The sequence below is a fragment of the Marmota flaviventris genome, chromosome 10, assembly GCF_047511675.1.
Source record: "Marmota flaviventris isolate mMarFla1 chromosome 10, mMarFla1.hap1, whole genome shotgun sequence".
Lineage (NCBI taxonomy): Eukaryota > Metazoa > Chordata > Mammalia > Rodentia > Sciuridae > Marmota > Marmota flaviventris.
The window spans coordinates 108,811,123-108,828,350 of record NC_092507.1 but is presented as its reverse complement, the minus strand read 5'-3'; the positions used below and the strand labels follow the sequence as shown (position 1 = coordinate 108,828,350).

Below are 17,228 nucleotides of genomic sequence, written 5' to 3'. Positions count from 1 at the left end.
ACAAGTTAAAAAAAAAAAAACAGTTGTTAAATTACTAGTAGCTGAAATCAGTTGTACTGGGAATACTCTCTTTGGGGACAACCAGTTTGCTGCACACTGCTGGCTAAAGGGATCATTGGCTACCCTTCTCGTGACTCAGAATAAAATTCAAATAACTTAGATGAGTACTAAGGCATGGCCTATTTGCTTCTTTACCCTCACAATCCCTCAAATTCACTTTACTTCACCACATGGACTTCTCTTGGTTTCTTAGAACCACCAATCTCCTTCTTTACTTACAGCCTGTAAGATTAATTTTCCACCCGGCTCTAATAGGATGTCCTTAACCTTACTAATCAAGTTCTTTTTGTTTGTTTGTTTCTTTCTTTTCTTTTTTTTTTTTTTTTTTGGTGGATGGACACAATACCTTTGCTTTATTTATTTATTTTTATGTGGTACTGAGGATCGAATCCAATGCTTCACACATGCTAGGCAAGCACTCTACCACTGAGCTACAACCCCAGCTCACTAATCAAGTTCTAACAATTTTCATTTCTTTATTTCCATGACACACCATGGTCATTGCCATCACAGAATATATTGCAATGTATATAACTGATAGGAGTTTCTCAAACTTTAGTTGGCATATGAATTACCTGGGGCTCTTGTTAAAGATATAGATACTGACTCACTAGATCTTAATTTGGGGCCTGAAATGCTACAGTCCTAACAGATTCTCAGGAGATGTCATGCTGTTGATCTGGGAACTAACAAGGCATAGACCAGCGGTGCTCTGTGCGATTACCTGAACAGCACATTAGCCACACCTGCGAATGTGTACAAATGCAAATTCTTCATTTCACTGCAGACACACAGAATGAGAAACTCTGGGAGTGGGGTCAACAATTTTTCTTAATGAGTCCACCAGGAGATTGAGAGGAACTGACATTTGTTAGGCCTGGCACAGAGGAAAGATCACCGACTTTAAAATCATACAAACCTGAGTTTAAAACATCACCACTTAACACTTGAGCAAATTATCTTTCAGTTCTATGAAAAAAAATAAATAAAATAATTATTCTTGTAGGGATATTATAAAGATTTTAGGAGCCTCCATAAATCTTCATTTCTTCCCCCAGCAAAGCAGTTATTTTCCCCTGGTAGCAGGGATAAGAAAAATCTTGGAAACACCAGAGAAAACCATTTTATTAATTTTTCCTTGCTGCAAAGGTTCAAGATTCTGTTGGAGGAAAAGTGTATACATCCTCTATTGCATCTGCTGCCATTAATAATATAAAGTCATCCCCTTTTGGGTTCCATCTTCTCCCACCATCAGTGAAATTTGGAGTGCTTCAAGAAGGACACACCTATGCAACCACTGTAAAGCTCAAGAACATTGGCGTGGACTTCTGCAGGTGAGGCCAAGGCACCAAGTGCCCTGCGCTGGCACTTGTCTGTCTTACTATATCAGGCAACATTGATTGAACTGTAACTGTGCCTTGAATCTTGAATCTTGAAGTTTTCATTCAATCATTTACTCACTAATTTATCCATCCATCCATCCATTCATTCATTCAACAAATTAGTGTTTACCAAGATTCAACTACATGGTAGTTGCCCTCTATTAATCCTTATCCATACTTGGAAGCAATTCAAGTCCTGATCTACCCTAGCCAAAAAAAAAAAAAAAAAAGTTATACAAGTGTTTCAATAACTACTATGCATAACTTGAAATTGCATTTCTCAAATTAATCACCAACTATAATGTGTGAGTTAACATTTGTTTGCACTTGATATAAAATGTATATATTTAAAAATATAATGTTATGGGACACATATAAATAGTAAAATGAAAAAAACAGTGAAGCAAATTAACATATCCATTATCTCACATAGTTACCCTTATTTTGGTTTGTGGCAAGAGAAACTAAAATATACTCATTTAGCATGAATCCTGTATATAGTATGATTACCTATAATCCTCATGGTGCACTTTGGATCACTAGATTTGTTAATCCCACATATCTGCTCCTTTGTATCCTCTGCCTACATCTCCCCTTATCCCTCATTTCAGTCCTTGCTAACCTCTTATTTTCTATCATCGTACATTTGTGTTTTTTCTTTTCCAGATTCCGAATATAAGTGAGATGATGTACTCTTTTTCCTTCTATGTCTGACTTCTTTCACTTGGCATAATGTCCTCTGGTTCATCTATGTCGTGGCAAATTGCAAGATCTCATTCTTTCCTAGGGCTGAATATTATTCCATTGTACCACTGTTTCTTTAACAGTTATTAGTCAGTGGATACTTGGGTTATTTTTATATCTTAGCTATTGTGAATAATGCTGTAGTGAATGTGGAGGTGTTTATTCCCATGTTTATGGGGTGGTGATTTCATTTGCTTTAGGTATTTGTCCAGAAGCAGGATTACTGGGTTGTCCAGTAGCTCTGATTTTAATATCCTTAGCAGCATCCATACTGTTCACGATGGCTATACTAGTCTGCATTCCCACCAGTGGTATAACATTTTCCTTTTCTCCACACCCTCACTAACACTTGTTATCTTTCAACCTTTTGATAATAGTCATCCTGACAGGTATGAGGTAAAATCTCATAATGGCTTTGATCTGCATTTCCCTGATGATGAATGAAGTTGGGCATTTTTTTTCATTTCATGGTTGGCTATTTTTGTACCTTCTTTAAAAAATGTGTATCCAAGTCTTTTGCCCGTTTTATGATCATGTTATTAGTTTTTTCCACTATTGAGTTGTATGAGCTATTAATTTGGGATATTAATCTCTCACCGGATGCATGGTTTGCAGATATTTCTTCCCAATCTGTTAGAATCCATTTCCAATGCCACTTCATTTTCTTGATTCCATTTGCTGTGCAAAAGCTTTTTAGTATGATGTAGTTCCATTTATTTATTTTCCATCTTGTAACTTGGGCTTTTGGTGTGGTATCTTAAATAAATAAATAAGTAAATAAGTAAGTAAATAAATAAATAAATAATTGTGAAGTTCAATGTCCAGTGCTTTTCCTTTATGTTCTCTTCTAAGGAGTTTCAGATCATATATTTAAGTCTTCCATCCAATCTGAGTTGACTTTTGTATAAATTGTCATACAGGAGTCCAACTTCATTCTGCATGTACAAGTTGAGTTTTCTTAGTACTGTTTATTGAAGAGATTGTCCTTTCCCCCCATTGTATCCTCTTTATGCTCTTGTCAAAAATTAATCAACCATGTAGATTTGTATTTGTTTATGGGATCTCTATTCTGTTCCTACTGTTCTATGTGTCTGCTTTTATGCCAGTACCTTATTTAAATTTTGATTATTATAGCTCTGTGATTTAATTTAAAATCAGAACATGTGGTGCCTCTAATTTTATTTTATTTTCTTAGAATTGGGCTGGCTATTCAGAGTCTTTAATGATTCCATTTAAAAAGTGTAGTTTTTTTTTTTTTTCCTATTTCTGTAAAGACTGCCTTTGGGACTTTGATAGGGATTGTGCTGAATCTCTGTATTAGTTTGGGTGGTATAGACATTTTATCAATGTTAGTTCTTCCATACCATAAGCACAGGATATCTTTCCTTGTCTTCTTCAGTTTCTTTCATCAATGTTTTATAGTTTTCAGTGTTCCAATATTTCCTTGGTTAAATTTATTCCTAGGTTTGTTTCTGAATGGGGGAGTGGAGATAGGACTGTCTTCTTAATTTCTTTTTCAGTTAGGTTGTTATTTTGTGTATAAAAATTCTGTTAATTTTTTCATATTGGTTTTGTATCCTGAAATTTTACAGAATTCATTTATTAGTTATAGCTTTTTATGGAATCGTTGGTGAATTTTTTTTACATATAGGACAATGTCATCTGTAAACAGAAGATTTTACTTCTTTTGGACATGGAGGCCTATTCTTTATTTTTCTTGTCTGATTGCTATTGCTAGTACCCTTTAGTTCTATGTTGAATAACAATGATGAGTGGGACTGGGTTGTGGCTCAGTGGTAGAGTGCTCGCCTAGCATGCATGAGTCACTGGGGTCAATCCTCAGCACCACATAAATACAAAATAAAGATATTTTTGTGTTCACCTAAAACTAAAAAATAAATATTAAAAAAATGATGAGTGGACATTCTTGCCTTGTACTGTATCTCAGTGGCAATTTTTACCTGGTGATTATAATATTAGCTGTGGATTTTTCATAAGCATCCTTTATTATGTTGCAGAAGTTTTCATCTGTATCTAACTATTCAGAGTTTTTAATTAAAGCATGCTGGAATCTGTCATATGCTTTATCTGTGTCAATTGAGATGATAAATTCTTCCATTCTGTTAATATGAATATTTCACATTGATTTGTGTACATTAAACCAACCTTGTATGCCAGGGACAAATCACACTTGGTCATGACATGCAACATTTTTGATATATTGCTGGATTCAATTTACTAATATTCTTAAAATACTAGTAATTTTTGCATCAATGTTCATTAGAGAAATTGGCCTTTAGTTTTCTTTTCTTGTGATATCTTTTTCTGGCTTAAGATCAAAGAAATGAATACTTCACAAAATATGTTTGGAGACAATCTTTCTAACTGTGTTTTTCAACAGTTTTTAAAGTATTGCTATTAATTCTACTTTAAATGTCTGGTAGGATTTAGCTGTGAAGCTAGCTACTTCCTTGCTTTTCCATCTTGGGAGGTTTTTGTGTATTTATTAAATGTCTTTATTTGCTATTGGTCTGCTCAGGATATCTATTTCTTGATGACTCCATTTTGGTGGTTATATTTTCTAGTAATTCATCCAATTCCTGTAAGTTGTCCAACTTCTTGGCTTATAATTGTTCATGATAGTCTGTCATGAATATCTCTATTTCTAACATGTCTGTTATAATTTGCTTTGCTTCTTTAAAAATTTGATTCTTTTCACTTTTGTTCTTTGACTAGTTGAGAGTTTTTCAATTTTGCTTATTGTTTTCAAAAACACACCTCTTAGTTTTATTCTGTTTTCTATTCTCTAGTTGACTTATTTCTGTTCTGATTTTATTATTTCCTTCCTTTGCTAATTTGGAGTTTAGTTTGTTCTTTTTCTAGGTTCTTGAAATGTAATTTTAGACCATTTATTTGGAATCCTTCCTTTTTTAAAAATATTTTTTTTTAGTTGTAGTTGGACACTATGCCTTTATTTTATTTATTTTTATGTGGTGCTGAGGATCAAACCCAGCGCCTTGCACGCGCTAGATGAGCACTTTACCACTTAGCCACATCCCCAGCCCCTGAGTCCTTCTTTTTTAATGTAGGCATTTATTGTGCTAAAGATGCCTCTTAGAAATTTTTTCACTGTACTTTATAGGTTGTGCTTCCATTCTCATTTATCTCAAGATGTTTTCTAATTTCTTCTTTGATTTTTTTTTGACTTATTTATTGTTCAGGAGCAAATTGTTTAATTTAAATATTAGTGAATTTTTGAAGATTCCTCCTGTTATTGATTTATAGTTTCATACCATTGTGATCTGAAGTGATACAGATATTATTTCAATCTTAAATTTGTTAAGATTTGTTTTGTGACCTAATATGTGGTCTATCCTGGAGAGTGTTCCTGTGTGCAAGAGAAAAATCTGTCTTATGTTGAATAGAAATTTTAGTAAACATCTGTTTAGTTCCCTTTGGTGGAAAGTTTAATTCAAGTCCAGAATTTACTTATTAATTTTCTTCCTGGTTGATCTATTTATTGTAGAAAGTGGGGTATTGAATTACCCTCATATTGTATTGCCATTTATTTCTCCCTTATTTTAGTATTATTTTCTTTGTGTATTTAGGTGATCCAATGTTAGCTGCAAATATACTTATAATTATTATTTATGTCTTGTTGATGAATTAACCCTTTTATTATTAAAAAATGACTATTTTTCTCTTATGACAGTTTTTGACTTGAAGTCTATTTTATCAAATATAAGCCAAGCCTCCTCTGCTGTCTCTTTGTGTGTATGTTGGGGGTCGGGATGCTGGGGATTGAGCTCAGGGGCACTTTGCCTCTGAGCTACATCCCCAGCCCTTTTTATTTTTAAAACAGGGTCTCACTAAGTTGCTGAAGTTGCCCTTGAACTTGTGATATTTCTGTCTTAGCTTCCTGAGTAGCTGAAATTATAGGCAAGTGTCACTGCATCCAGCTTTTGTTTACCATTCACAAGGAATATCTTTCTCCATCCTTCCACTTTCAGCCTATTTGTATCTGTAAAGCTTAAGTGGGTCTCTTGTTCTTGTAGGATAACATTTAGTTATATATTTTTTTCCTTTTTATCCACACAGTCATTCTGTATCTTTTCAATTGAAAATTTAATCCATTTACATGCAAGGTTATTACTGATAGCTAGCAACTTTCTATTATCTTATTATTATTTGTTTTCTGGTTGTTTTGTACCTCTTTTGTTCCTTCCTGCTCTCTTGCTGTCTGCCATGATGATTGTAAATTTCTGTAGGGTTAAGCTTTGATTTCTTTCCCTTTATCATTTGTACACCTGCTATGATTTTTTTGTTATTGTTGTTGTTTTGTTTTGTGGTTATCACGAGGCTTGCATAAACATTAGTTATAATCTGTTTTAAGATGATTACAACTTCACTTCTGTTGTATACAAAAATTCTAGATTTTTAACTTCTTTCCACATGTTCTTGAAATTAATTTGCATTTTTATCTTATATATTTCTTCACAACACATTGTACTTTATTTTTTACCAATTTAACTTTTAACCTTCATATCAAAGATCTATGTAGTTTACATATCACCATTATAATATCTGAGTATTCTGGATATAATATATATTTACTTTACCAGTAATTTTTATAGTTGCATATGTATAGTTGCATCATGATAGTAATTTTTTATCCTTTTGTGTCTGCTTGAAAAAATTCCTTAAGCATTCTTATAAGGCAGGTCCAGTGGTAATGAATTCCCTCACATTTTGCATGTATATAAAATAACTCATTTCTCTGTTACTTCTAAGGACTTATTTGCTGGCAATAGTATTCTTGGTTGGTAGATTTTTTCCTTTCAGCATTATGAATATATCATCCCATTCTTTCTTGGCATACAGGGTTTCTTCTGAGAAACTTGCCAATAGTCTAATGGGAATTTTCTTATATGTAACTTGATAATGTTATCTTCCTGCCTTTAAAAACACTGTCTTCAACTTTGAAAAATCAACTTTGTTCATTATATTATTTCTGAATAATTGAAGCAAAAAAGGGAAAAACCCAAATCGTTAGGGACATTTTAGTTATAAAGATCTGACTTAGAATTAATAACAAATCACTAACTCACAGCCTGCAGACACACCTGAAAACATACTCTACCTGGCATTTGATGACAAGAAAATGTCAGTTTTTCATTTCCAGGTCAAAACGAATAGAATCTTAGAACCTGAAGTGAGCTTAGAGACTATTACTCAGGAAGAAACTGAGCAACTTGTTTTAAGGTCTTATAGGTTAGAGAAGGCTGGACCTCAGACCTCCTGAGCATGAGGTCATTGCTGTCAGTACCTCCCGGAGGTACTCCACTTTATTAACACAGGTGTCGTCACCAGTTTTACGAGGTATTTCAGTTCTTTTCATTGCATCAATACACCATGTATCTGTGTCAAGATCACTCCTAGTTATAAAATGTCCTCTATTTTGAATCAAGTATAAAGTGTACAGGGGAGTGTTGTGTTTTTTTTTTTTTTTTTAATAAAAGTTGAATAAAGATTTCACTTTCAGCATTATTATAATGGAAAGCTCTTTAAGAATGTTTGGGATTCTAAATTCAGGATTGTAAATCAAATGGAGGAGCATAATGAAGACATCCAATTTGAAAGATCACTGTCACCTTTTAGTTGAAGCAAATCCCCAATATTAGAAATAATTTTTGCTTTTCTAGGAAAACAACCTGATGAGGGACTCAGGCCACCAGTTCAGACATTATTGTGTTCTGTTGTTGTTTGTTAGGCTGTTGCCAACAAAGTATGTGGGGAGTTAACTTTGAACTAATAAAACTCATCCATGCAGTTCCTCTCTCCAGTACAGAATTTTAGTTTTAGAGATTTAATTCCACAGATTGTTAAATTCAGCCATGATGGAACGGACAGCAAAGTGGTTGGCAGAAGTGGGGTTGGGATCAGTGTAGAGGCAGGATCCCATAGGTGTTTTAATTTACTCCCCATCTTTAACCTTCATGCGGAACCCACAAACCACAGGAAAGGAAAGAGATCAATAAGCACCATTGGTGAGCACAGAGCTTTCCAAGTTCCTCAACCTTTTCTGAGCCCTTTCTGTTTCTCCTCTCCTGGAACATGCAAACCCTATTTCCAAGACAGAGTAGGACTTGCTCCCATGCTCCACTGCTTTCCAAAAGAACCTTTATTCTTCAGCTTAACAATCTGGCTGCCAGCATTTGCACTCACCCTGGCAGCTACGCTGAAATGCACACACCAGCCAAACACTCACAACACTCTGTCCAGGCCCATGCTGCTCATCAGCTACAATAACAAAAGGTGGAAACTCAGGTTGGAGTCCATCGAATGTTGATGAAACCTGCCGGAAAGGCAGTTGTGAAATGGGCCCCAAATTCTCCTCCCAACTGAATATTATGGTTGTTTTTCTAATGCTATGGACCCCTGGCTCCTGTGTAACAAATATTAACACCTCCTTGGTTGTATAACATCCCAGTTAATTGCTCACATTTTTCATTATAGCATACATTTATTTCCATCTTTCTTCCTCGTAGGTTTAGAGTGAAGCAGCCCGCACCCAGTACTGGACTGAAAGTGACTTACAAACCTGGGCCTGTAAGTCTTATTATGTGTTATCTGTTGTACGTGTGTGCACGCACCTGTGGATTTCTATGTTCCCAGTGAAGTGACCTTTTAAACCATTCTACCCATTCAGTTCTAACCAGGTATAATTTTTCTACTATTATAAGCAAAACATTCCTACTATTGATAAAGTATGTGGCATGATATCATTTGTTTCCTTTAAGCACCATGGGAAAGATCCTGTGTTAAGCAGAGTTAAACTTCTAGTTACAGAAACATTTCTGAAGCTCCCCTCACTTGCTCAAGGAGTATGGTTACGTACAGTTATGTATGAAGACTAATTTCAAAGTTAAACTTAAAATTAAATTCTTCTGCAAAGTGAAAAATCCTTCAGAAAAACCAGTAATTATTCTATTCTATTTTACACAAGTCTGGTGTGCTCTCTTGGTTTTTGCCAGGGAATATTTTTTAATGCCATATTAAGAAATGGGTAGCTATTCATCAGCGGATTCAGTTCTCCAAAGTTCTCTGAAAAAAACGAATTTGATAACTTATTCTGACTTTGATACATTCCCCCAAATGAGATGTTTAGTGACAAGAAAAGTATATTAATGATATATTGTCACTTATTTTAACTTCTTTTTTTTTGGGGGGGGGGTTGATGGGGATTGAACCCAGGGCCTTGTGCATGTAAGGCAAGCACTCTACCAACTGAGCTATATCCCTACCCACTTATTTTAAATTCTAATTTCAGAAATATGATATATTGTAAACAAAAGTTCATCACTAAATGTAATAAAATCATGCATGCAGGTTGGTTAGTCCATCATTTGGCTGCTTTAACATCCCTTTCTTCTCACTCAGCAAACTGAGCTCCTCCCATATGACACTGATAGTGCTTAGGTGCAGAGGATGTTAAAACTGAGGTTCACTCCTGTAATCTCAGTGGCTAGGGAGGCTGAGGCAAGAGGATCACAACTTCAAAGCCAGCCTCAGCAATTTAGCAAGGCCCTGTGCAACTCAACAAGACCCTGTTTCTAAAAAAACAATAACAAAAATAAATAAAAATAAAAAGAGGTTGGGGATGTTGTTCAGTGGTAAGTGTTCCTGAATTCCTCCCTGATACCAAAAAAAAAAAAACAAAACCCAAAAAGAGTAAGACACACAGAGAGCTTACAGAGCCAGGCACATGGCAGGTACTCAAGGTGCATATGATTAAGTGATAGAATGAAGTAGGAAATCTGGTAAATATATGAGCCATTTATCACAGATGGGACTATAAACTTAGGCTCAGAAGAGCAGTTAGCAAGGGTATCTGGGACTGTAACAAGTACACAATGCTCCCTGGGTCTCCATCTCTTAAAGCAGCAGAGTTGTTATTCCCTCACAGAGATGGGTCAGTCTGGAATAGTGCAAAGTCCATTGGCTTCTTGACTATACCCCCAAGAATGCTGATGTTGTCAGTTAATGCTCTGAGCCTTTTCCTTATCTGTCAACGAGGAAGTTTAGAACAGTCTTAGCCCACTTCTACCTCTGTTATCTCATAATCAACAGAAAAACAGCATTACAAAGGATGAAACTCCAAATAAAAGTACGTGTTGAGACTAAGTCCACAAATTCATGAGTGCCTCTCTGAAATAATTCATCCACTGTATTATGTTAAGATTTCAGAATCTTCACAACATAAAGCAAAACAAAAATCAAAGCAAATCCTCTTTCATGTTCTGGGAAGTTAGTAAATCTCATTTTAATCTAAAGTAGGAATTATGCCAAAAGCTGAAATGACTGTTGGATCAACCTTTATAAATAATAAAAAACCCAGGGTGTATTCTTTGAAGCTCACTCTATACTGTTAAGATTTTTTTTCTAGTTTTTTTTTTTTTTTTCATTTCTTTTTGACAGTAAGTTTTGGCTCTAGCAAAAAATATAATCTATAGACTTCACCATATGTAAATCTAACCACTGTTCAGCTTGGTTAGTCGCCAACTTTAAATGAGTATGCTCAAAGCCTGGGTAAACCTGCGTGATGGCAATATTCCAGCTCGCCTCATGCTGAATTTCATCATTACCCAGCCCTGTTTTGATTTTTGGGCTTGGAGAACTGAGGGTCTGATTCTTAGGAACAGAGCTGTTGGATCCCCTCCAGTATGCATATATGCACATTGTTGAAAAAACTGAAACATTTTTCAATTCTATTATTTATAAAACTATATTGAAAAAATTCCATTTGTATCTAATTGCTTTCCATGTGGTAGTTTCTGATTTATTTATTTTTTTCCAGATAACTGTTCCCAAGTCTGCTTTTTAACTCACCTCCTGGAGAGGCAGCTTAGAAACATAAACAGCTCTTTCTTTCCTGGCTAGTATTCTTTTCAAGGAACAAGGCAAGAAGCCCATGCCTTGCTGTGTTTCTACTTCTTTATGTATCAGGTTTCTTTTCTGTTGGTACAAGCCTCCTCCATGTAGCTTTCAAATCTAAGTAGTTTTGCATTTAAACTAATTCTGTCTCCCTCTACTGGCTTTGTCACTTTACACATCCTGTATTAGGAACACTAGGACCAAGGCACTGGGTAGGAATGTTAGGGAATTCACCTATTCTCTTAGATTCATCTTAAGATTACATTTATAGTTATCTTAAATTAATCTCCACCTGCAAGGATGCCAATAAATAAAAAAATTCTCAATTAATATTCAAGAAATAGCACAATTGTGGGTATTGCAGAAGTTTGCCTTTAGTGTCACTTCTAATACCCTGGCATTTAGTTTCCTTATGATTTTTCCCCAAATTTACCCCCTGAAAAATTTATTCTGGGTCCCATTTACTCAATTCTACCTAATCCTAGAAAATAATTTTGCTAAATGCTTAGAACACTATAATTAATTTAGTGCCAAATTTAGAAATAAGAAAATTGAAGATGAGAGTTTAAGTAACTTGCCTAAATTAGGTAAAAATCAGGATTTGAACTCCGTGTGTTTGTCTACTGCTACGGCTACATTTGTCTTATAGGTGGCAGCTGGTTTGCAGGCAGAGCTGAAGGTGGAGCTGTTTGCCATGGCTATTGGAGAGGAGGGTGCCAAGGGATCAGCACACATCTCTCACAATATTGAGATTATGACTGAGCATGATGTTCTGTTCTTACCTGTGGAAGCAAATATCCTTTAAAGATCCATCTGGGTAATCATACATAGTGTAGAGATTACATAGGAGTGAGGAAGACATGGATGTCAAAATGCGTCTCCATATCTTCATTAGTTCTACATATAAAATTATAAGTTAAATTTCTTAGGACAAAGACTGTGTCTTCATTCATTTTTTTAAAGGATCCATCCAAATTGAAAGGATACCTGATATATAGTATATTAGAAGTAACTACAAGTTGAATGAATGCCAGTGTTATTGACTATCTATGGAATATCAGACAATCAAAATAAATCTTTCACCTAAAACAACGTAATCTCATGGGGCAGGGGCAGAAGATATACAGGTGGGATTTTCACTGAATCATACAGGCATTCCTTCATATTGGTGTCTCTAGCCACATTAATATCACACAAGTACCTAATACCCATTATTTGCAGAGTATCATATAGTTTATGTACAAATGGAAAATTGTACCCCACTTTTTAAAATTATATAACACAGTAGCAAAAATGAAGTCAAATAGCAACAAACAAGAAGGGCGGAAATCCTCGCCTTTATGTAACTTAGGACAGATGATACTCAACATAAAGTAAAATGTGGCCTATGATTCAAACAAGGACAGTGAAGAAAAATATAAACTAGGATGTAGTAGAGACTGTTAAGAGGTTTACAATTAAAATAGGATGGTTTTATTTTTAAATATTTTTTAGTTGTGGACAGACATAATACCTTTATTTTATTTATTTTTATGTGGTACTGAGGATGGAACCCAGTGCCTCACGTATGCCAGGCAGGCACTCTAGCACTAAGCTACAGCCCCAGCCTGGTTTTTCTTTTTCTTTTTTTTTTCCATCTTTAATAGTGATTAGGCTCTTCCATTGTGATAGAAGGAAAATAACTAAAGAACTGGTTTTTCCTTCTGGGAATTAAATCTTACCCTGTCCCCATAGGTTATTAAATACTGATCCTGAGTACCTGAATTGCTATTGCTGATGATAGCAAGGAAATTTATGCTAATAAGTTTTCCATTTCCTTGCTTACAGAGTAGAACCATTTATCAATTAGGCACAGATCGATGGGGAAGGAATAGGGAGATTTTCTAAGATCTTTTATCTACTTCCAAAGTCAATGATAGTTTATAGCCAATTTCCCAAGACCTCTTCCCGCCAAATAAAGCATGAAATTTGGATGCCGATGTTGTTTGGAGCATGATTATAGTGATGGCACCTTACAGAGAGGCCAGTCACAGTTTGGCAAGAAGTGTACATAGGGGAGAACAGAAGACACTCTTAAAATATTGATATCCATCTTCTAACCTCTAACCTCTAACCATGTTCATGTAGAATTTGCACTAGAGAGAAGAGTACCTAAAATTGAGCTGGTGTTGCTAGAAATAAATAAGACTCTTATGATTTGAAAATGTTATTTGGGTTTGTATATACAAAAAAAAACAACTTAGTCATGAAAATTATAGTCCTTAATGAGTATTTTACCAGTTGTAACAAGCAAGTACTATGATAATCGACCAAAAGATTTTCCCCAGGGAAAAGAAAATCCCATGGTCCAGAAGACTTCTACAATTCCTTCCTCTACACTTGGTGTCTTCATGTCTCGTAAAGTTTCTCCATATTAGGTCCAGTAAGTAATAAGTGGGGATTTGATTTGTCAAACATTCAAATTTGAGGCCACATACCTCAGTTTGTTCTCCTCTTCTTATAGCCACAAACCAAGAAACCACTTAACCTCATTGAATGAAAATATTTGTATTCAATAATTATAATAGTTACCCTTTTATATATTATCAAATTCAATCTTCAATAAGATAGGTTTTCTTTTCCTATTTTATGAGGAAACGGGCCAGATAATCTTAAGTAAAAATCTAACAATTTTTTGTGAGTCTATAGTTCATTCTTGTAAGTACTACATTCATTGTATATGATAAGTTGATCATACTTTCCAAAAAGCAGCTAGGCACCCTTTTTTGGAATCAAGAATTTACAATTAAGCCAATGATTTTCAAATTTTGTAGGCTCAGGATTCTTTTTATATTCTTAAAATCTATTGAGGATTTCAAAAAGCTTTTCTGTATGTGGGTAAAACCTAACAATACTTACCAAACTAAGATTAAAACTGGAAAAATTTAGAACTAGAAAAAAATAAACCAGTATATTAAAATACATATTTTTAATAGAATAACTTCTCCAAAACAAAGATTAAATGAGTGGATTTTTTTTTTTAAACAATTTTGCAAGTCTCTTGAACATTTGGCTTAATAGAACATAGCAGATTCTCACATCTGCATTGTATTCAGTCTGTTACCATATCACACCATAAAGCCTCTGGAAAACTCTACCTCATACCTTTCCAGTAAAACTAGGAATCAAATTTCCAGCTTCCAAATTACAATGGTATGAGACAAGCATAAGATAGACATCCCCATACCAAGAGAGAAAATGGTCTAAAGCAATTTTGCGATCCAGTAGGGAAAAATTCATTAGGTTTCAAGGACACCTGTGGCACTACCTGCCCTCTGTGCCAATGGAGGCTCCAACAATGCCATCCTCCAGGATTCTCCATGAGATCTGCCCTCTTGGCCCTTGGCAGCAGTTCTACTCTATGGGCAGCCTGCTTCCTGCTCACAGAATTAGAGAAGCTGAATAGCTTTTCTTCACTTTGTCCCATCTCTGTCTCCTTAAGAACTGTTACATCAGTTTATGCCGATATAAAATATCCCCCAAACCAGCAGTCTTCCATGAATATCAAGGGGTCTATACCAAGTAAGACATCACAGTTCTCCAGATTCTTCCTGGATGATCTCTGCCGCAGTCCGGCTGCAGCAAAATAACCGGGGAGTGACAAGCAACTTGTGTAGATTGATACAGCAGGAGTGGGAGCCGTTTATTGTAGGACAGGAGGGGTATATATACATTCCACACAGCTTATCTAATTAACATAAACTAGATACAGCAGTCAACCAATAAGGAATCTCCACACTTAATGGCTCCCTGGCATTACTTCACAAACCACTCCCTCTGCAAAATGCCAGGCACCATCTTGACTTGTTTACAGACCCTAACAGATCTCTATTCCTAGTTTCTATTCCTGGATTCTGCTGAGTTGGTTGATTGGATCCATGGTCAAATGCCTACTTTCTACAGCAGGTTTTTCATCCCCGTGTCTAGTGATTTCTCCAGAATATACCATTGCATCTTTTGCAATATGGAAAGGGAGAGGCTATGAATTTTCCAAATAATCATATTCTGATCCCTTTCTGCTGAACAGTTGTCCCCTTTATTTTTACACAAGAGGCAAGAAATCAGGTCACACCTTCCATATTTTGCTTGTGAATTTCAGCTAAATATCCAAATTCATTTGTAAGTTCTATTTTCTAGCCAACAGTAGAACACTGAATTTGGCTGTTTTCTGTCACTTTCCAGTAAGGATCACCTTTCCTTCAGTATTCAATCCAATACCATGTTCCCTATTTTTGGCTGAGGTCTCATCAGAAGCACCTATGATGTTCATATTTTTACCAACATTATTCATAACAACATACGAATCCAAGATGATTGTTTTCTACAGTACTCACCTCCTTTAGAGATCTCACCAGAATTGCCCTTGGTGTCCATATTACTACCAAAAGGCTCTTGTAAGGCCATCCAGATTTTTTTTGTACCATGTCACTCAGAATTCTTCTAGCTCTTACCCAGGAACAAACTCCAAAGTCACTTCACTATTTTTAGGTATTTGTTATGCAGCAGCATTCCACTTCCTGGTAGCAAAATCTGCACTTTCCTTGCGCTACATTAACAAATGACCACAAACTGGATAGTTTAAAACAACAGATCCTATTCTCTTGCAGTTTGGGCTAGAGGTCAGAAACAAGGCTTTGGCAGGGTTGGTTCCTTCTAAAGGTTCTGAGGGAGAATTTGTTCTAAGTCTCTCCTAGCTTCTAATAGTAGTCAGCAATCTTTGGTGCTCCTTGGCTTATGATTACATCATTCCAATCCCAAACTCTTCCACTATCACATCATCTCCTCCCTCTATATCTTCACATGGCATTCTTATGAGGAGTCACTGAATTTAAGGAGCCATTTTCTCTAATCTAGTCTGATCTCATCTTAACTAATTACATTTGTAAGGACCTTATATCCCAATATGGTCACATTCATAGGACTGAGGTGGACACAAGTGTCCAGAGGACATTATTCAACCCAGTACACAGTTTAATACTGTAGTCTTGGCCTTCACTATGGGAACCAAAGAATTAAGGCATGGTTGATTTCAATTGTGGTCTATGACTTTCAGCAGTTAGCCCAAAAATAAAGCAGTAAAGTTAGCATCTCTAGCTGGATAAGTCTTATTCTGTTGAACAGCTTTCAAATAAAAAGATTCAAAAGTTCTATTGGCAGGAACTTAAAAGTAATTTCATGAATACTCCTAAAGGAAGAAATATCTTATGCCTTAATGCTACTTTGTGTATATTAACAGTTAATGTGATTAAAATGATGCAGTAACAACAGTGACATTGTTTCCTTTAAGTACCTCTCAAAAACTCTTGAGTAGGCACTATTAAACCCACTTCATAAAGTAACAAAAAGATAGTTTGCTCTACAGAAGCTGTATTAGTTGTCTGTTACTACTTAACAAATTACCCAAAACTTAATGGCTCAAAACAGGAATTATTTATATCACACAGCTTCTGTAAGTAAAGAATCCAGATCCCTGCAGTTGGGATGCTTTGGCTCAACTGGGGTGAATCTGCCTTCAAGCTTACTCAAGTAAATACAGTGAATTCAGTTTCTTGCAGGCTCTTAAGACTGAGGGCTTCATTTCCTCACTAGATATTGTCTGTAGTTCCCCTGCAGTTCCTTGCATGTAGGCCTCTCTTTAGGGCATTTTAACTCATAATACATAAAGCAAGCAAGAAGACCCTAAGAAAATGTGGGAAAGGCAGAGTTCAGTATTTTGTAATCTAATCTTGGGTGAGATATCCATTACATTTGTTGTACTCAGTTCATCAAAAACCTATCATTAGGCCTAAGGCATACTCAAGGGCAAGGGATTAGATAAGGGCAACTGAGTATTCCCAACCCTTGTATAGGGTCTGGCAGTAGTCTTTAGGGTTTTTATGGAGTTTTGAGTACCTTGACCAAAGTTATAACTTAGCTACTTATTGTACTCATCATTCTATTTCAGGTTCCATTTCTTTTTGATTAGGATAACACTTATCAGACAGAGATACCTTTAAATTATCTACTTCTGTCCAAGAGACTAGTCAATCATAGATGGTGGTAAAGCTATGGAAAAGCAGCACTTAGACT

At 35.5% G+C, this 17,228-nt stretch overlaps 1 protein-coding gene across 1 annotated transcript in view; it reads left to right on the top strand.

The window, feature by feature from the left end:
• Spag17 (sperm associated antigen 17) overlaps nt 1-13,537 on the top strand; it is a 212,384-nt gene extending 198,847 nt beyond the window's left edge. The window contains exons 46-49 of the mRNA XM_027940326.2: nt 1,210-1,394; nt 8,735-8,795; nt 11,770-11,914; nt 13,398-13,537. Of these exons, the coding sequence (XP_027796127.2) occupies nt 1,210-1,394; nt 8,735-8,795; nt 11,770-11,914; nt 13,398-13,537 (531 nt within the window). The remainder of the gene's footprint in view (nt 1-1,209; nt 1,395-8,734; nt 8,796-11,769; nt 11,915-13,397) is intronic.
• Nucleotides 13,538-17,228: the final 3,691 nt, after the last annotated feature.